Below are 21,102 nucleotides of genomic sequence, written 5' to 3' on the forward strand. Positions count from 1 at the left end.
CTTGTCTTCCTCTAGAAGGCGCTGAATGATTCTGAGATTCCTGAAACTATCTCGACTTTGTACTGGATTGTCAGTCATATGTGATGGTAACACAGTATGAAAGCTCAAATTAAATAGACACACGGATTATGTTGCTTTCTCTGTTACACTGTTAATTTGTTAATAAACCTGATGAAAGTGAAAGAAGTAGTCAAAGGCATCATGAATACATAACTAAAGAAAGCCTGGTCAATGTATACAATATTCTAATCTATTTTAAGATAGGTAAAATATTTGACTAAAATGCTAATAAAAATGACATTACTCACTGTATTCATATAAAGAAAGAAATGTGTCAGTAAAATATTATTAAATTTTTTTGCACTTTATGTGACTTACACGGAGCACGGCTATCAATTTGGCATAAGAGTCAACAAATGTAGGCTACGTTGTAGTGCAAATGTGTCCAGTGAGCCCAAAAACAAACAAACAAACAAACAATGAAACACTTGAAAGCATTTACAAGAGATCCTGAAGTTTGTGATTAATGTTGCAATTTACAACAGATATCGAAGAATTCAAAATTAAAAGTAAAATTGAGGAATGCTGTAAGGTTAATTTATTAAGTAAAAATGTACAATTATAATACAACAATTAAATAAAATATGAAAACTGTACAAATATATTTCAACAAAATAAATAATCTTATTCTTTGGTTATAATAAATTAACTACAGTATTGTATCTAACAGCTGTAATAGTAAAAACGCACTAAAAGAGAAAGTAATTTCAAATGGAAAGATGTCAGCTAATCACAGCAGTGGGCATCTGGGCAGACATGCCCCTTAAAACAGAGCATTCAAACCAGAGGGCTAAAATCAGGGTAGGAAAAATGTCTTTTATTTCTAAATTATGACAATGTTTGATGTAAAATGCATACTAACATTATAAGTGCACCCTAGGAAACATTATAAAACAAAACAATGCAGTTCATGACCCCTTTAAAACATTTAACTATGATATTGTAAGAATGGAGAAACGCTGCTTAAACTTACTTAAAATCACACAAAGTCAGTGAAATAGGCTACATAACATTTAATTTCAGCTGATATGTTTCCCTTTCAGTAACAGATTACAAGGGATTTTTAATAAGAGACTATTATAATTATTTTTCTCCAGTTTTGAAATCCTGTTGTCCTGTAAATCCTACAGTTTGTTTATAGTTGAATATTAGCATCTATTTTTTTTTTTCTGGTGAACTGAAGCTTTGGTTCTTTATTGTTCTTAAACAGTCAACAATAAAGGATAAAATGGACTCTGTATGATCTGTGTATGATTACACCTGATCATTCAGGTTGATTTTACAATAATGCTGTACACTCCAAACATTATCACAGTATTAAGACAGAATGTAGAAAGCATTAATGTGATTAAAACTACATAACTCATTCTTTGTATTCATTAAATAGATCAATCCAATGTCACACAAGTCTATGAAAAAATTAATATAATTAATTTATGAATTAATGAAATAATTAATTAACACTTTATTAAATGTCCATAGACTAATCTATTCAACAGAAATGATGGAGTCCAGATGATTTGCAGCTGAGTAACCTGGGCTGGAGAATTAAATGATGGAATTGCAGAAAGGTGCCGGAGCCAGAGTCCACTAGTGACGTTCGGTTCTTGAACGAATCGTTCTTTTGAGCCAGTTCACTAATCAAACTGAATCAAACTTTAGTTTCAGGTTTATGATGCAAAACGCACAAGCTGAAGTAGCACTTTTGACTCAAAAAGAACCGATTGAGCCAGTTCAACGAACTGTCAAAGTTTGCAGAAGATTACCAAGGAGTCTGATGAGTGAGTTGACAATACTATGCAAGCCTGGGGCACATACTGGAAATATTCTTATTATGACAACTGTTATTAAATAACATTTTATTAAAACCTGCAAAAAAAAGAAAAAAAAAAAGATGCAAATTACTATGGTTTATTATACATGCAGACAGGGGCGGACTGGCCATCGGGAGCACCGGGACATTTCCCGGTGGCCTGATGGTCATTCTGGCCTGCCGGCTGCCGCTGTGCTGTCGATCAGACTGACGTGCAATAGGCTGTATGCAACTGCGAATTAATTGACGCACTTATGAATCTACGAATCAGGCGATCGCGGAGTGAAAATGACACCACCACATGACCCAACATCAGCGAAGCACTGCCTAATTGGCTATATCCAGAGGCAGGCTTTATCTTAAAAAAATAGTGCAAAAAATGGAGCGTAAACGCAAAGGAGGAGCAGAGAGAGAGCGCATAAAAAGGAGAAAAGCCCTGGCCACAGACGCAGCAAGTTGTTGCAAAATCCCAGCCATGTTCGCCGGTAAGGGAACAGGTCGGTCAGAATTACATTTACATAATATTTACCAGGGGTGGGGAAAAAAATCGATCCGTTCGGTTCTCCACACTCGGTTCGGCACGGCTGTTCAACTTAAATCTGACGAAGCATCTGTAATATGGTTTAATATAAATAACACGTAAAACAATCAGGGTTCAGTTAATATATGTTTCTGTTGATGGATGAACATTCTGGGTTCCCAGACATTACAACAACAGCGATGAAAAAAATAAATAAAACCGCAGACAAACCATTCATTCTTGTTAAATACGAACACTGTATTAGTGCATTCTCTTAAAGTGACAGTCTTTATATTAATTGAACAGCAACAACGAAGAAATCACTCACTGCTCTTGATTAAAAAGCTTTTGTAACTTTAATAAAGAATAATCTTTAATGTATAGTCCAAAGTGCAATGCTGTTTTACATTATTACTTTATTCAATTTCTGTACCTAAAAACTAAGACCTCCCTAAAAAAAAAACTGAAGTCAGTTTATTTTATTTCTATCTTTAATCTATTATATTTAATTGTGCTGTTTTTTGTAGTTAGAATATTCTAAATAATACGAGAAAATATATATATTTTTGAAAGTATAGTTTTTCGATAAATATAGCACATTCAACACCGTTGTAACAACGGTACCGAAACCGTGACTCTAAAACTATGAAACAAACCCGAACCGTTTGTTTGTGTTTGTGTTGTTTTTGTTTGTGTTTCTGATACTTTTGATATACTTGAGTTGAGCATTGGAAATATATAAAATATAGATATTTTAACATGCGAATATGTATCTTTTATTATCCCTTCTTAAAATGTGCAAGCCAATTTTATATTTGTCTTTGGTGTGGTAGTATAGATGGTCTATTCCTAGTGAGTTTTTGAGGGTTTATTTATTTATCCATTCATATTATGAATGGTAGTCTACCTGTTACATCAACTAACAGGGTTACCCTATAAGTTTAGCAGGCTGGTGGACACATGAATTTGGTGGTGGTGACTGCAGCAGCAGAGGTGGCCTGGGGTGGAGTCAAATTCCCGGCCTGATTTACTGTCCCAGTCCGCCACTGCATGCAGATTATAAGTTGTTAAGTGAAATCAATGAGTTTATTCTTTTTACAGAAGGTAACATTCGAAGTGGATCAAAAATGTTAATCAAAGTTGTCCTAAGAAGAAGGTTTTAGGACAACTTTGATGAAAGTTTTTGATTCACTTCAAATGTTTACTACAATATATACTTTAGATATGTAGAACATATCTGCATTTGTGCATAAATATGTGTTATATGTGAATCTTATCCAAGATGTAGGCTAATCAATATTGGTCAGTCGTATCTGACATAAAGGATCTGTGATCCAATGAAACTGTGACCACAAACTCTATTAAGTGAATGAAAGGCAATAATCAGCAATATGCATTCACACAAATTTTTTTTATTTGAACGTTTCATTGATGTAACATGACACTGAGTTGTTAGAAAAGATACACGTAGAGTCATCATTGCATGATGTCAGGAACCTATGAATCAGGTTTTTGAACAAGTTCATTGAGCTGAACTGAAATTCACGGAAATTAATCAGATTTTGCGTCACTAGAGTCCACTGTCAAATCTATAAACAGTTGAGTCCAAAAGGCACTTACTAAGAGAAACAAAGAGGAGAAAAAACATGAACATGAAACTGACAGAGAGAGCTGTAACAAACCAGGACCACAAAAAGACGGAGGAGTGTACATATATATAGGTAGCAGGTGAAGAGTAACAGGTGACGGCAACCAGCCTGTGTGCTGAACAATTAGTGTTCCTATGGAAACACCACACCAGAAACAAACAAAATGGAAGACAAAACAAAAAACTCGCAGGAAGGCCAGTGGACAGCCAGAACTGTGACAGACAAAATGTTGTTTCTGTTCTCCAAGCTTTTCCCTAAATTCACAAAATTAAAGATATGGTAAGCAATTTCTGAGAGGCTAACAATAGCAAGCTAGCTTTGAAAACATGAAATCCCACCCTCCCTTCAGAGTGCTCTTCAAAGATACACCTTCAAAACACATGAATGCGCACATCATTCGGGTAGACATGGGAATGCAGAATAATCTTGTTTTGGTTTAGGAGGAACTGTAAAAAGTAGCTGCTGTTGATGATGTGCTGTCTGTGCGAGCAGGTGCGAGGAGGTATGGAAGTACATATACCAGCAGATAGGACATAGTATCATTGCATTCGGACCAAGACTTTCACAGAAGATGTACATGTTTTAATATTTAACACAGAATTTGCTTGAATGTATCTGACATGAAAACGAATGTTGATCACTTGCAACATTTTTTCATATGAGTGCGAAGGCTTAATAAATGTTTAAAACTTTTCCCACAATGAGTACACTGACACGACGTCTCTCCAGTATGAACTCGCTCATGTGATTTCAGGTTTCCAGACTGAGTGAAACTCTTGTCACAATATGAGCACTTGTAAGGTTTTTCTCCAGTATAAGTTCTTTGGTGCAGTTTCAGATAGTCAGATCTAGTAAAGCTCTTTCCACAGTCCAAACACACAAGATCTCTCACTTTTTTATGTGTTTTCTGGTGCTTTTTAAAATTCATCAGCAAAGAAAAACTTTTTCCACAGAGAGAACACATATGAGCTGAATGAACTTTCAGGTGTCGTTTTAGATTTGATGATGAAATAAACTTTGCACCACACTGATCACAGTTAAATGGCTTTTCTCCAGAGTGAATGTACAGATGATAACTGAGAGATCTAGTACATTTGAAACTCTTCTCACACAGAGTACAGCGATACGGCTTTTCTCCAGTATGAACGCGCTCATGTACTTTCAGGCTTTCAGGACGAGCAAAACTCTTGCTACAATATGAGCACTTGTAAGGTTTTTCTCCAGTATGAATTCTTTGGTGCTGTTTCAGATTGAAAGCTGTAGTAAAGCTCTTCCCACAGTCACAACACACATGATCTTTCACTTCATTATGTGTTTTCTGGTGTTTTTTAAAATTGTTCAGCCATGAAAAACTCTTTCCACAGAGAGAACACAAATAAGGCCTCTCATCTGAATGAACTATCAGGTGTGTTTTTAGATTTGATGCTGATTTAAAATCTTTACCACACTGATCACAGTTGAATGGTCTTTCTCCAGAGTGACGGAGCAGATGATATCTGAGACCTGATTCACCAGCATAACTCTTTCCACACTGATAGCATGTATATGGTTTTTCTCCAGTGTGAATTCTTATGTGTCCGTTAAGGGATCGTTGATTTTGGAATCTCTTTCCACACTGTGAACAGTTATATGGTTTTTCTCCAGAGTGACGGAGAAGATGATATCTGAGACCTGATTCACCAGTATAACTCTTTCCACACTGAGTGCATGTAAACGTTTTTTCTCCAGTGTGAATTCCCATGTGTCTGTTAAGGTTTTGTTGACTTTGGAAACTCTTTCCACATTGTGAGCATGTGTGCAGCTTTTTGGCTTTTGGTCCTTGAGTTTTGAAGTCATGTTTCTCCTCTTTAACTTCAAGTTTGTGTTTTTGCTCCATCACCTCCATCTGGTCTAAAATAAACATATTAGGAATGAGTTCAAGGAAAAAAAAATGTGAACATTCAAGTTATCCTTTCTAACACAAAGATAACAAGAGATCAGGGGTGTATTCCAGAAAGCAGGTTATGTGACAGTATATGTTGTTTGTGTTGTAATAAACCCCCCAAAATGCCTTTTGATTTTTTTTGAAAGTGTATAACTCAGGCCCTGAGTCAGCATGTGCAGACATGTTTGTTTCTTCTAGATTTAAAGAAACACTGGGAAAAATAATTTTGTCTCTCTCATGTTGTATGCAGGAGTTATTCAAATGCACCTGAAGGGAAGAATAATACTTTTTTTCATGTAATTTTCACTTAATGTAATCTCCACCTACCCACATCTAAAGCCTTTCCATACCCATACACAGTGGTATAAATGCAATACACCACTGTAATTTTACAGAAAACCCTTTGAAATTACATAAAACACTGCTGAAAAATATGATAAATATTATAGTATATGTTGTCTATTTGTAGCTGTTTGTGGCTGATTGAAGCATGTTAATGTATGTTGGATTGTAAGCACTATAGCACGATACTTATCCATATATGTTCAAAAGCAGATCGTGGAGACCCAAAGCGTCCACGATCAAAATCGCACACCCATAGAAAGCCTGTTCACACTGCCAGTGATTTTGTTGCAGTGGAAACTGTAATATGAACTACAGCAGTGTTAAACTATTATAATTTACACCAATCTTTTTTCAAATTTAATTCAAGCACTTTTAAGGACCAAAACAGTCTTTCTTTTATTATATAATTAGCATCAAACAAGCATATAGTTCTATTCACTGAGAATAAAGATTATTAAATGATTGCACAACTACCAATTAGGTGGTGATATGCACTATATATAAATAAAAAAAAAGAAGAAAGAAGTAGTATGGTGTGTTTTTTCTTAGCGTCTGTTTCCACGGTGACTCGTCGACTTCTTGTGTGTTAACTCTGAACATATTCTGGTTTGGCTAAACTTATTCCCAGACATGTTTTTGGAACCAGCATACCATGCAGTCCGCAACTTTTTTTGTGTTAAAAATTTTCAAAAATTATATAATGAGAATATACAACATGAATCCATTTTCCAAACCGTGTTTTTGTCTTATCCTGAATCATTATGGTACACTTAAAATAAGTGTTTATATTCGGACTATTTCAGACCGGACAGGTAGGACTCGCCGCAGAGTATCACAGTAACTGCATGACTCGCCATAGACATACACGGAGAAAAGTAGCTCCAGCTAGAATGTTCCTCTGCAAGACGCGTGCAGTTTTGTTTATTAACCGCTAGAGTGCCAAAAATCACAGACAGCAGCTTTAAGCAAGGTATGGATTAATTAAGAGAGTTCATCTTGCTTTCTGGAAAAACCACCAGGTAACTGTTAGTTTCCAATATCAATTTTTGATGTGGCAAAGGTTAGCTGTCATTCACTTGTTAATATGATTAAAATTTAGATGAAAAATGCTAGAAACAAGGTTACAATTTAGATGCATTACTGTATCATTGCTTAATATTTCACAGCCACCAAAGCAGTCAACAATGAAGAATCAAGAATGAACACCAACCTATTTGTTCCTCAGTATCTTCATGTTTTATTCTGGATGGTTCAGAAATACTCATGTCTTCAATCTCCTCTTTAATAAACTCCATCTTTAACTGTCACACAGATTTCAGCTGCTACACCTGGAGTTTGTCCTTCTCTTGTAGGATGATGTGAATATTCCCAGTATTTATTGGTGAATTGTTGTGGGAGGAGCTTCACTGCAGGTGATCACTGTGTGATACTGACGCCCACAGGACCACATCTGGAAAAAATTAAGACAAGTTACTAAATTTATACTTGACTAATTTAATTACATTCAGATAACTTGAACATGTTTGTTGAAATATAGAGAATTTTGATGCGGTTACATTTGCATTTAACACAAGATTTGTTTAATTCTTGTCAAGAGTCTGAGAGAAACAACAGGACAATCATGTTAAAATGAGCTTCTGAAAAGCCTTTTTGTCTACAAAAGTTCCCGGTTTTTTTCCTCATTCATTATGGTGATGTCTGAAATATTATGTAAACACATTTTATTGGTGTGAACAGCTGAAACAATCTGTGAAAAACTCTACCAACATATTACACATTAATTAATAATAAAACAGTACACACAACGGCGAATTGAAGTATTAATTTATTTCAAATAAAGAAAAATATTACTAACCCCAAACCTGAAGGTTTGAAAATTCAACTTTGATCACAGGAATAAATGATACTTAAAGTATAGGCTATAAAAATGAATACCCGTTTGTTTTCAGTGAACAATTGGGCAACAAAAACTTCAACCGATTTTTAAAATTCAAACACTTATCAGACATGATATCACATACCTTCATATTTTTAAAGAACTGATGTCTTACCAGATGTTCTATCCGTCCACACTGTATCACTTGAACAAATCAAAACTCACACAACACTCTGCTGTGATACAGCCGTACATGTGCTCTTATTGTCGTAAACATCTACCGTACTGCGCCTGCGGGTGTCGCATGTGTTATTCGCTCGTCTTCCTCTAGGAGGCGCTGAGTGTTTCTGAGATTCCTGAAATCATCACAGCTATTTATAGCGATTGTCAGTCATATGTGATGCTAACGTTAGAGTATGAAAGATCAAATAGAAACATGACTTATGTTGCTTTCTCTGATTAGGTCTAAACTGTTAATTTGTTGATGAACCTGATAAAAGTGAAAGAAGTAGTAAAGAACATCATGAATTCATTACCAAAGAAAGCCTGATCAAGGTATACAATGTTTAAATCTAGTTGAGTAAAATGCTAAATAAAATAAAATAATAAAATAACACATTACTCAGAGTAATCATATAAAGAAAGAAATGTGTCAGTAAAATAGTATTAAAATTTTTACACTTTATGTGACTTACACAAGGAGCACAGTGATCAATTTGGCATAAGAGTCAACAAATGTAGGCTACTTTGTAGTGTAAATGTGTCCAGTAAGGCCAAAAAAAAAGTTTGAAGACTTGAAAACACCTCAAAGAGATCCTGAAGTTTGTGGGAATGTACAACAAAGAAATCCAAGAACACACAATTAAAAAGTCAAATTGAGGAAATAGTTTTCATAATGACTGATGCAGTGAGATCCAGGCAGACAAGCAATGATTGTCAGATATCAATAACACACTTAAGTAAAAATTTATAATTATAAAGACAACAATTGAATCAAATTTGGAAATTATACAAATATGTCCAAACAAAAATGACAATTGACTGATTGTAAGCTGACCGATTAAAAAAAAAAGAAAAAAAAAAAGTAGTTTACTGGACAAATAGTGTCTTTCTTTAAATGAATTCAATTATAAATAAAAATTTCTAAAGAACAAAAAAACAATTAGCTCTGCTAATGCCGTTACGTGCACATGACTATATATTGAATGGACGGAATTTGGAAGATGACACTTTGTTTCTTGTCGAAAGTAATAAAAGCGCTTATTGCGATAATTGGTAGTTAATGGTGGTTAGGCTTCAACGTTGTATTAGTCGTGTAGAGCCAATAGGTCGGGGCTGGGCGGGGCAGCAGGGGGCGAGGCGCATTCGGTACACGATGAGTGTATCCTGGTACATACTGTATCCCTGTTTTTTGGTTGTTCTCTCCAGTATGAACTCGCTCGTGTGTTTTCAGTTGTCCAGACAGAGCAAAACTCTTGTCACAATATGAGCACTTGTAAGGTGTTCCTCTATTATGAATTCTTTGGTGCTGTTTCAGACAGTCAGCTCTATTAAAGCTCTTCCCACAGCTACAACACACATGATCTCTCACTTTATTGTGCGTTTTCTGGTGCTTTTTAATACTGTCAATCCTTGAAAATCTCTTTCCACAGACAGAACACACATAAGGCCTCTCATCTGAATGAACTATCAGGTGTTTGTTTAGATTTGATGATGAAGAAAAATCTTTACCACACTGATCACAGTTAAATGTTTTTTTTCCAGAGTGAATAATAAAAAGATGATTTTTTAAACCTGTTCCATCTTTGAAACTCTTCTCACACTGAGTACAGTGGTACGGCTTTTCTCCAGTATGAAGTCGCTCGTGTGATTTCTGGCTTCCAGAATAAGTGAAAGTCTTGTCACAATATGAGCACTTGTAAGGTTTTTCTCTCACTTCATTATGTGTTTTCTGGTGTTGCTTACAATTGATCAGCCGTGAAAAACTCTTTCCACAGAAAGAACACACATAAGGACTCTCACCTGAATGAACGTTTAGGTGTTGTTTTAGATGTGATGAGGTTTTAAACTTTTTACTACACTGATCACAGTTAAATGGTTTTTCTCCAGAATGAAGGAGCAGATGATTCCTGAGAACTTTAGCAGTTCTGAAACTCTTCTCACACTGAGTACAGTGGTACGGCTTCTCTCCAGTATGAACTCGCTTGTGTACTTTCAGGTTTCCAGACCGAGCGAAACTCTTGTCACAATATGAGCACTTGTAAGGTTTTTCTCCAGTATGAATTCTTTGGTGCTGTTTCAGACAGTCAGCTCTATTAAAGCTCTTCCCACAGTCACAACACACATGATCTCTCACTTCATCATGTGTTTTCTTGTGCAGTTTAAAATGATCCAGCTGTGAAAAACTCTTTCCACAGAGAGAACACACATAATCTGAATGAACTGTCAGGTGTTGTTTTAGATGTTTAGAATAATGAAAATCTTTACCACACTGATCACAGTTAAATGGTTTCTCTCCAGTGTGAATTCTTATGTGTCTCTTAAGGTTTCCTTTAGTTTGGAAACTCTTTCCACACTGAGTGCATGTAAACGGTTTTTCTCCAGTGTGAACTCTTATGTGTATGTTAAGGTCTCCCTTTTTTGGGAAACATTTTCCACACTGAGAGCAGATGTGCAGCTTATTATCTTTTGTTCGAGTTGTGAAGTTGTGACATTCCTTTTCTGCTTCATTAAGTTCATGTTTTTGTGGTTTCATCACCATCAAGTCTAAAATAAAAACATTTTGTGGTTAAAATAAGCTCTAATTTAACAGAAGTATATTTAATGTGCCAAAGTGTAGTTGTCATTCTCTTGTTAATACAATCTAAATGTGTTTAACAATTGCTATACAAGATTATGATAATTTAGATGCATTTCTCTATAATTTATCAGCTCATTCACATCCACCAAATTTGGTGAACGAAAGTTTGTAGTTAACAATCAAAAATGGACACCAACCTATTTGTTCCTCAGTGTCTTCATCTTTTATTCTGGATGGTTCTGGATCAATTGTGTCTTTAATCTCCTCTTTGATAAACTCCATCTTCACACAGCTTTCAGCTACTACACTACACGAGTTTGTCCTTCTCTTGTAGGGTGAAGTGAATATTCCCAGTATATATGGGCTATTTTCTGTGGGAGGGACATCAGATTCAAATTCAAAAGAAGTTACTGAATTTATACTGAAACACTTTTTTTTAATACTTGTTTACCTAGTTTCTTCCTCATTCATTAGACAGTCCATAATGAGAAACCACTGGTAACGTTTTCCCTATTCAGCCATATATTTGGAGAGCTTGATGTGTTTAACAATCTAACTTGAGCTCGACGTGTTAAAAAAAACAAACAAATAAATAAAACGCGGCTTTAAGGCGCAAGATACATTCCGTCGCTAAGGAAAACAAAGATGCTTATGACACACAAATAAGCTTCTCTGCTACTTGCTGTTAGTGTTCACACTGTCTCCACACTGTACAGGACAAACTGCCCCAAATTGATCCGAAAAATCAATGAAAAAAATCCCCAAATTGGAAACGCTCAGCTTGAAATGGTGAAAGTTTCAGCACTTGTTTTGTCTCTTGCGCTTCTCTCTTCTGCGCATCCTCAGTGCGCACGGTGTCGAGCTTCTTAAAGGGGCCGCAAATTCCTACGTAAACCACATCTCAGCACCGTTACAAGGTAAATACACTTTCACTGCTACTGGAATCTTTAAAATCAACTCTAAGTAATGCTAATGCTTAATAGTTTGTTTATTATTCAGTATTTTACAGATTCTCTTCACCAAATCTGGTGAAGAAGCTTTGGAACTTATTGTTTCTAAGCAGAAAATAAAAGATAAAATGAACTCCAACCTCTTTTATGATAGGAGACCTGATCATTTAGTTGACAATTATACTGTACATTCCAAACACATTTAACACAGTATTAAAATAGAATGATTAAATGCATTAATGTGATTAAAACTTTATAATTCATTCTCTATGTTCATTAAATATATGTAAGAATTTGTAGTCTGCCTCAACCCAGATTCCACTCCAAAGTATATTTTAGAATGAGTTCATGCCCAAAATGGCTTAATTATCATAGAGAAGAAGAAAGTCAACTGGTATATCGTTTATGTACCACTTGGGTTGGTCAAATCCTGAGCAAATGGTAATCAATTGTAGAATGGGAGTGGGTGTGGAACACACAGAACCATCTCAAACAATGAGGTGTAACAACTTATTCATATACAGACCACAGCTGGCAAAACATGAGAAACTACATTTACATGAAGAGTGGTAAACTGTAACAGGATAAAAGGTTTGAGATTTGGATGTTCTGAATTCATTCTGACGCCGGTGAACCCCAGGTGCTTCGTGTACTTTGTCACTGCTATGCTGCAATAAACTTCTTCATCGTCGTCCTCATCATTTTTTCTTACAGTTAATAGTTTCTATTTCTCATAATTGCATGTACTGCATCAGAACACAATATAATACACTTATTTACTAAGTAAATGAATTGAATATATCTAATTCAAGTAAGACCTGCTTAGCACACAATCCCTGCAGATCGATAAAAACTTACAATGACTTTATTTACACTGTAAGAGTTGTTGACTTGTGAAGCTTCAACTCGCAAATCTTTCTAGTTTTCTGAGCTTTTGACCAAATTCACAAAATTAGATGATAATGTGCTTTTAATATAAAGTGCATATTTTATCTCAGAGAATTTACTTGAGTGTATTTGAAATAAATAACTAATTTTGCTCACTTGCAACATTTTTTCATATGGGTGTGAAGGCTTGATGAATGTTTGAAACTCTTCTCACACTGAGTACAGTGATACGGCTTCTCTCCAGTATGAACTCGCTTGTGTGATTTCAGAGATCCTGACTGACTGAAACTCTTCTCACAATATGGGCACTTGTAAGGTCTTTCTCCAGTATGAAGTCGTTCATGTTCTTTCATGTTTCCAGACTGAGTGAATCTCTTGTCACAATATGAGCACTTGTAAGGTCTTTCTCCAGTATGAATTCTTTGGTGCTGTTTCATTTCACCAGCTGTTGTAAAGCTCTTTCCACAGTCAAAGCACACATGATCTTTCACTTCATTATGTGTTTTCTGGTGCAGTTTACAATGTTCCAGCCTTGAATAACTCTTTCCACAGAGAGAACACACATAAGGCCTCTCATCTGAATGAACTTTCAGGTGTTGCTTTAGATGTGACGATGAATTAAATTTTTTACCACACTGATCACAGTTAAATGGCTTTTCTCCAGAATGAATAAACAGATGATTTTTTAAGCCTTTTGCATCATTAAAACTCTTCTCACACTGAGTACAGTGGTACGGCTTCTCTTCAGTATGAACTCGCTCATGCTTTTTCAGGTTTCCACACTGTGTGAAACTCTTGTCACAATATGAGCACTTGTAAGGTTTTTCTCCAGTATGAATTCTTTGGTGCCGTTTCAGATCGCCAGCGGTAATAAAGCTCTTCCCACATTTAAAGCACACATGATCTTTCACTTCATTATGTGATTTCTGGTGCAGTTTAAAACTGTTCATCCTTGAATAACTCTTTCCACAGAGAGAACACACATAAGGCCTCTCATCTGAATGAACTTTCAGGTGTTGTTTTAGATCTGATGGCAAAAAAAAATCTTTACCACACTGATCACACTTAAACAGTTTTTCTCCAGAGTGACGGAGCAGATGATTTCTGAGACCTGATTCACCAGTATAACTCTTTCCACACTGATAGCATGTATACGGTTTCTCTCCAGTGTGAATTCTTATGTGTTTGTTAAGGATTCCTTTATGTTGGAAACTCTTTCCACACTGTGAGCAGGTGTGCAGCTTTTTGGCTTTTGTCCCTTGAGTTTTGAAGTCACAGTGTTTCTTTACATCATTTAGTTTGTGTCTTTGCTTCTTCGCTTCCATCTGGTCTAAAATGAACATATTAATTACTTAGAATCAGGAGGATAAATATAAAAATTCAAAAGAACACTTAGCAGAAAACAAGACATCAGGGGCCGTAATCACAAAACATCTTAAGCCTAAAAGTAGCCTGGGACACACTAGACGATTTTCTCAACTGATTTTAAAACTGTGGGTGACCACAGACTGTTTCAAATGGAAAGCACACACTAGATGATTCAGCCAGACTGCGAGACCACACACAAATCTTTAATAAATAACCAAATAAATAAGAAAATAATGTCCCACCTTCCTAATATTGTGCTGGCCCGTTTTGCAACCAAAACAGCCCTGACCCGTCGAGGCATGGACTCCTCTAGACCCCTGAAGGTGTGCTGTGGTATCTGACACCAAGATGTTAGCAGCAGATACTTTAAGTCCTTTAAATTGAGGTGGAGCCCCCATGGATTAGACTTGTTCAGCACATCCCACAGATGCTCGATTGGATTGAGATCTGTGGAATTTGGAGGTCAAATCAACACCTCAAACTCATTGTTGTGCTCCTCAAACTATTCCTGAACCATTTTTGCTTTGTGGCAGGCGCATTATCCTGCTGAAAGAGGCCAACAGGGAATACTGTTTCCATGAAAGGGCGTACATGGTCTGCAACAGTGCTTAGGTAGGTGGTACGTGTCAAAGACCCAAGGTTTCCCAGCAGAACATTGCCCAAAGCATCACACTACCTCTCTGTGGGCTTGCCATAGTGCATCCTGATTTCATGTGTTCTTCTTAGCTGAAGACTTCTCTCTATTCCTTAGTAAAAGTTGGTCTCAGCAGCTTTGTGAAAAGCGTTAAAGAGGAAACTTTTACCTTAAAACTTTTAATGCTATTTAGGAAAAATAAGATCAAATGATTTGTGAATACGGCCCCAGGTATCTGTCTGTGTGAGCATCAAGTATCTTTGATGTGTAAAATATTTAGTTCATACACTTGTTAAGATGAATAATACAGCTATAATATGATGATTTATACAATTTTCTGTTATATTTTAATGTTATCTACAAGGTTATGATCCTTTATCATCCATATACTGCTTAATAATTCATCGTTACCAAAGCAGTCAACAATGAAGAATCAAGAATGGACACCAACCTATTTGTTCCTCAGTATCTTCATGTTTTATTCTGGATGGTTCTGGATCACTCATGTCTTCAATCTCCTCTTTAATAAACTCCATCTTTAACAGTCACACAGATTTCAGCTGCTACACCTGGAGTTTGTCCTTCTCTTGTAGGATGATGTGAAAATTATTGGTGAACTGTTGTGGGAGACACCAGCTCTGCCAAATTCAAACAGAAGTTATTGAATTTATACTGAATTACTTTAATTACGAATGGTGCAGGGATGACATCAGTACCCGTAAGTATATTTTTGATTAATTTTTGATGAAAATGTGTGTGAAATGTTTTCAACTGAAATATTCAAAGCTTAAATATAAAGCCATGTTGAATTTCAAATGCAAGCCTTAAGGCTTGTGCACACAATTATCACACGACGACGTTTAACGCTTTGTGACTAAACAAAGGGTGCCAATGTAAGTATGCAAATCAACGTGCAAAAAGTCAGGCATAAAAGCATAATTTTTTAAAAAAGCCTTGGGTTAGTTTTTTTTTGGTTTGATGCGCCACGTTAAAAAATGGCTGACCAATAAGATTGGTACTTTTGTTCATGAGCCTGGAGCTTCTGAAGTTACAGTAAAATATGACATGGTGGCCCTTACAAACTATGGGTGCCAGTTCTTGGCCACATCAAAATGTGTATTATATGCAATTTTATTTCTGTATTTTTATTTATTTATTTTTTATTACATTCAAGAAATATAGTTGATAATGTCTATTTCATAAATGTTTGTTTGCACTACCGTTCACTTGTACTACTGTAATTGTGACTTATTTGCACTACTCTTTCTGACTATCATCTCCTCATGTCATGTATATGCATATATATGCCATTTTATATCGGTATTATTTTGTTTTATTTACATTTCAGAAAAAAATACAATGTGTTAAAATGCAAGAATTATTTTAACAAGCTTTCTTGTTTGAAAAACATTTGTCATTAACTTACTTCCATAGTATAAAGTCTCACACTTCAGCATCTTGGTCACTAGTTTAGAAAAGCACTGACACCTACGGTGAAATAATCATGTATGTTTAACGAGCAGCGGGACTTTTATTATGACACAGTCGCTGGCGCCGATTCCGTTTTTCCGGTCATGAGTATGAGGTAACGCAGCTCTGTTTAATATTAGATACATTTGAGGGTGTTGAAAATATTATAACGTTACTCTGTGCGTTCACTCGGTGGCTGCTGTGAGACACTGTTACACACTGCAGTAAGATAGATCCATTTTAGAATATCATTTTAAATATTGAATGTCTTGTGTTGATTAATGGCATGCAATTAATTTTAAAATGTATTGTATGATGGAGAAAATTATGTATTACTGTTAATAAAAATAAAGCTGTATCTGATTATGCTATGTTAGCTACTTGACAAAATAGTATTTTTCTCTGAGGCATGGTAAATCGAAAAAAAGACTAAACGTGTTGAGCTATATAACAACAATTCGTTTTCTATCTATAAATATATCAAAACAGATGTTCCCCCTGTCTATTAAAACATGTAATATTTTAAAGCGTCTTTGGTGTTTCCATGGTTTCTACAAAATAAACCCGGAAACCGAGGGTAACGCAGGTATGACGCAATTGACAGGCGACTCCTCACACGTCCCGGAGCCTTCGTTAAAATTGCAATTTTTTCACGATTTGCAAGTAGTTGGAAACATTTGGGGATATTGTAAGTACTCAAGTGAACAAAATATATAACACTGGCCTAGTGGTTTTTGGATATTTTACTGCAAAAAATTGTACATATTGCACCTTTAACTGAGCTGCCTTTTTGTCTACAAAAGTTCCCTGTTTTCACCTCATTCATTATGGTGGGGTCTGAGATCTTCAGTAAAGTGGAACATTAAGCACATGTAATTGGTGTGAACTGACAGAGTCTGTGAAAAACCCTCAACCAATACTATTACACTCTAATAATAAACCAGGACAAATAACGCATTTCATTACATTAGTACTTAGCACTGAAACTCCGGAACTGGTTAATGTTAAACTCTGTAATCTGGGAAATCTCTCACATGCATACTGGAAAACATACCGCATCCCAAAAATATTCCACATTTGTCCTTCTTTTATGATCGTTAACAGCGTCGCTTTTCACTTCAACTGGTTAAAGATTCAGCGCTCGTCTCGTATCTGCGTTTCTCTCTTCCGCGCATGCTCAGACAGTGCGCGCGGTGTCTCTCTTCTTAAAGGGGCCGCATAGATTTTTTATTTTTTTTAGCTTTTAGTGTGAATATGTTAGCTGTTCTCTATGAGATACTGTGCTTCAGTACAATGACAGAATGCGCATGTAGAAGATATAAGCATTCAAACTTACAGTCTCTCTCTCTTCTGACAATATAAATAGATTTGACAAGATATCTGAGGTATATTTTTACAGACTGCCAAAAGCTAAAGAAAAGAGAAGCAATGGGTCGCTGCAATTCACAGAAACAACTGGACTCCAGGCAGAGAAACTTGGATTTTCAGTTATCATTATGTGTCAATATGTTGAATTTTGAGGTAAAATCAAACCCTATATATTGTATTGTTATTGAATTGACAACTCATCAATTAAATATTTACCATCTTATATTTTGTATAAATGGATGTTTTTAAACACTAACAAAAACTATACAAATTTTAGGGCTGGACGATATGATATAAGTGACATTGATATAAGTGATCACAGGAATTAATCACAGGGATTTATTGCCTAAATTATTACATTATTTGCTAACTGCATTCTTTAAATTGTAATGTTGACATGCATTCTCTGTAAAGCTGTTTTGAAACTATATGTATTGTGAAAAGCGCTATACAAATAAATGTGAACTGAATTGAATTTAATTGGATTTAGACCAAACTATATTGTATTTATAAAGCATTCACAGGCAAATTTGATTCCCTGGTGTTGAAATCAGCCACATATAAATGTCAGGAAACACGATTCTTGGCTGCATGTAAATATCCATGGATTACTGGATCTTTAGTAAGTTCTAAGGAACGCTTCATTGGGGCGAATGAAATATGCTTTCACATTAGTGTTACTGGTCCAATAACATTAATAGACATGAAACCACAATTGGATCTAAGAAGGAATACAGTTATGAGGATCAGCCTTGAGTACTGAGCTATTACTTCATAAATGCAATAAATCTTTGATTTATAGATTTTAATCTGCGATGACATAAGGTTCATTTATGTATTGTATTATGCATGTATTATGCACTGAATGATGGAGAATAAAACATTGCAGTCAAGTTGAAAATATGTCCTATCGTTGACGCCGATAGCCTTGTGGGCAGCTCGGGTGACCCGAGTTCAAGTCCCGGCATGTGGACCTTTCCTGATCCTGTACCCCTTTCTCTCTTCCTCTTCTTATATTTGTATAACATACTGCAGTAATTACTGGAATCTTTAAAACCAAGTAATGCAAATTATCAAGTGTCAGTTTGTTTATTACTCAATATTTTATAGATTCTATTACATCCACCAAATCTGGTGAACTGAAGCTTTGATACTTTATTGTTCCTAAGCAGTCAATAATAAACTCCTACCTCTTTTTATGATACATACCTGATCGTTTGGTTGACAATAATACTGTACAACCCAAACATATTTAACACAGTATTAAGATAGAATGTTTAAACCCATTAATGTGATTAAAACTAGATAACTCATTCTCAGTGTTCATTAAATAGATCAATCAAGAGGAGATGTTGTTTCGGTTTTATTTCTCATAATTGCATGTACTGCATCAGAACACAATATACACTTAGTAAATAAGTAAATGAATTGACTATATTTAATTCAAGTAAGACCTGCTTAGCACACAATTTTAGTATAACCTCCATTTTATTAGAGAATTTACTTGAATGTATTTGAAATAAAAATACCTAATGTTGCTCACTTGCAACATCTTTTCATATGAGTGTAAAGGCTTGATAAATGTCCAAAACTCTTCTCACACTGAGTACAGTGGAACGGCTTCTCTCCAGTATGAACTCGCTCATGTGATTTCAGAGTTCCTGACTGAGTGAAACTTTTCTCACAGTAGGAGCACTCAAAAGGTCTTTCTCCAGTATGAACTCGCTCATGTTCTTTCAGATTTCCAGACTGAGTGAAACTCTTGTCACAATATGAACACTTGTAAGGTTTTTCTCCGGTATGAATTCTTTGGTGCTGTTCCAGACAGTGAGGTTTAGTAAAGCTCTTCCCACAGTCACAACACACATGATCTTTCACTTCATTATGTGTTTTCTGGTGCAGTTTAAAACTGTCCACTCGTGAAAAACTCTTTCCACAGACAGAACACACATAAGGCCGCTCATCTGAATGAACTTTCAGGTGTCGTTTTAGACTTGATGACAATTTAAAATCTTTACCACACTGATCACAGTTAAATGGTTTTTCTCCAGAGTGAATGCGCAGATGAAGTCTGAGTCCAGTTGTATATGGGAAACTCTTTCCACACTTAGTGCATGTATACGGTTTCTCTCCAGTGTGAATTCTCATGTGTCTGTTAAGTGTTCCTTTATCTTGGAAACTCATTCCACACTGTGAGCAGGTGTGCGGCTTTTTGGCTTTAGTTCCTTGAGTTTTGAAGTCACATTTCTCCTCCACTTCATTTAGTTTGTGTCTTTGCTCTGTCACTTTCATCTGGTCTAAAATAAGCATATTAAATAGTAAGAATCAGTATGATGAAAATAAAAAGGAAAATGCAACATAAAACTTAGCAAAGATAACGAGATCAGGTAACTGTTAGTGTCAAGTATCAGATCTTTGATGTGCCAAATGCTACTTCTGTCGTTCACTTGTTAATATGATTAAAATGTAGATGAAAACTACTAGAAACAAGGTTATGATTTAGATGCATTACTGTATCATTTATCGTCCATATACTGCTTAACAATTCACGGCAACCAAAGCAGTCAACAATGAAGAATCAAGAATGAACACCAACCTATTTGTTCCTCAGTATCTTCATGTTTTATTCTGGATGGTTCTGGATCACTCATGTCTTCAATCTCCTCTTTAATACAGTCCATCTTTAACAGTCACACAGATTTCAGCTGCTACACCTGGAGTTTGTCCTTCTCTTGTAGGATGATGTGAATATTCCCAGTATTTATTGGTGAATTGTTGTGGGAGGAGCTTCACTGCAGGTGTGAACTGTGATCACTGTGTGATACTGGACCACAGGACCAGATCTGGAAAAATCAAAGATTAGTTATTGAATTTACACTGAAATACTTGTTTTAATTGTTCTTTTTTTTCCTGTTTTAACCTCATTCATTATGATGATGTCTGAGATCTTCTGTAAAGAGGCACATTAATCACATTTTATTGGTGTTAACAGACTGAAACAGAGTCTGCGCAAAACTCTCTACCAACCAGGACACATAACTCAAAGCATTTCATTACATTAGCATACATTAGCGATTTTTTGGAAATCAAATCTCCTATGACTAAAGGGTGACTGGGGGTCAGGACCTGTCTGAGGGTTGTCCAACCCCCTAAAAATATCATTAAAAACCATGCTTCATATTGTAAATATAATGATATACAACAATATACAAATGCAAACAGGGCAAAAAAATAATGCGTTTTAAGTTTAGAAAAACTTTGAGGGGACTATATTTTTCAATGAGTGCTGTTAGCGATTATAACGTTACCTAGCATGTTTAGTATCTTGTTTAATAGTACGTCACCCACTACAACACGGCTATAAGCCTATGTGTGAACTTATATTAGGCGAATATTGTAGATCTACCGTTGTGTTGGGTTTTCTCAATATGATGTAA

General features: G+C 35.6%; 2 protein-coding genes across 8 annotated transcripts; both read right to left on the reverse strand.

The window, feature by feature from the left end:
• Positions 1-3,795: 3,795 nt before the first annotated feature.
• LOC137004328 (oocyte zinc finger protein XlCOF6-like) lies at positions 3,796-11,791 on the reverse strand. Of its 7 annotated transcripts, none has more exons than XR_010892127.1 (5): positions 11,439-11,791; positions 11,185-11,358; positions 8,333-10,953; positions 7,522-7,761; positions 5,796-6,608 (listed from the first exon to the last, which is right to left on the reverse strand). XR_010892127.1 is itself a non-coding variant. In XM_067364572.1 (3 exons), exons 2-3 carry the CDS (start codon positions 7,604-7,606, stop codon positions 4,680-4,682), a joined length of 1,338 nt encoding a protein of 445 aa, XP_067220673.1. In that variant the 5' UTR covers positions 7,607-7,761; positions 11,185-11,305; the 3' UTR covers positions 3,796-4,679. The 7 variants fall into 7 exon arrangements, 3 of the variants coding, with proteins under 3 accessions (XP_067220673.1, XP_067220672.1, XP_067220670.1); XR_010892126.1 differs by having other exon boundaries at positions 5,796-6,620; XR_010892125.1 differs by having other exon boundaries at positions 5,796-7,761; positions 8,363-10,953.
• Positions 11,792-12,868: 1,077 nt separating this feature from the next.
• LOC137004341 (zinc finger protein 271-like) lies at positions 12,869-20,316 on the reverse strand. The gene is made up of 5 exons (XM_067364586.1): positions 20,262-20,316; positions 19,814-19,962; positions 19,332-19,477; positions 18,278-18,282; positions 12,869-13,936 (listed from the first exon to the last, which is right to left on the reverse strand). Exons 1-5 carry the CDS (start codon positions 20,314-20,316, stop codon positions 12,978-12,980), a joined length of 1,314 nt encoding a protein of 437 aa, XP_067220687.1. The 3' UTR covers positions 12,869-12,977.
• Between the last annotated feature and the right edge of the window lie 786 nt (positions 20,317-21,102).

This window comes from Chanodichthys erythropterus, chromosome 17 (assembly GCF_024489055.1).
Source record: "Chanodichthys erythropterus isolate Z2021 chromosome 17, ASM2448905v1, whole genome shotgun sequence".
Classification (NCBI taxonomy): domain Eukaryota; kingdom Metazoa; phylum Chordata; class Actinopteri; order Cypriniformes; family Xenocyprididae; genus Chanodichthys; species Chanodichthys erythropterus.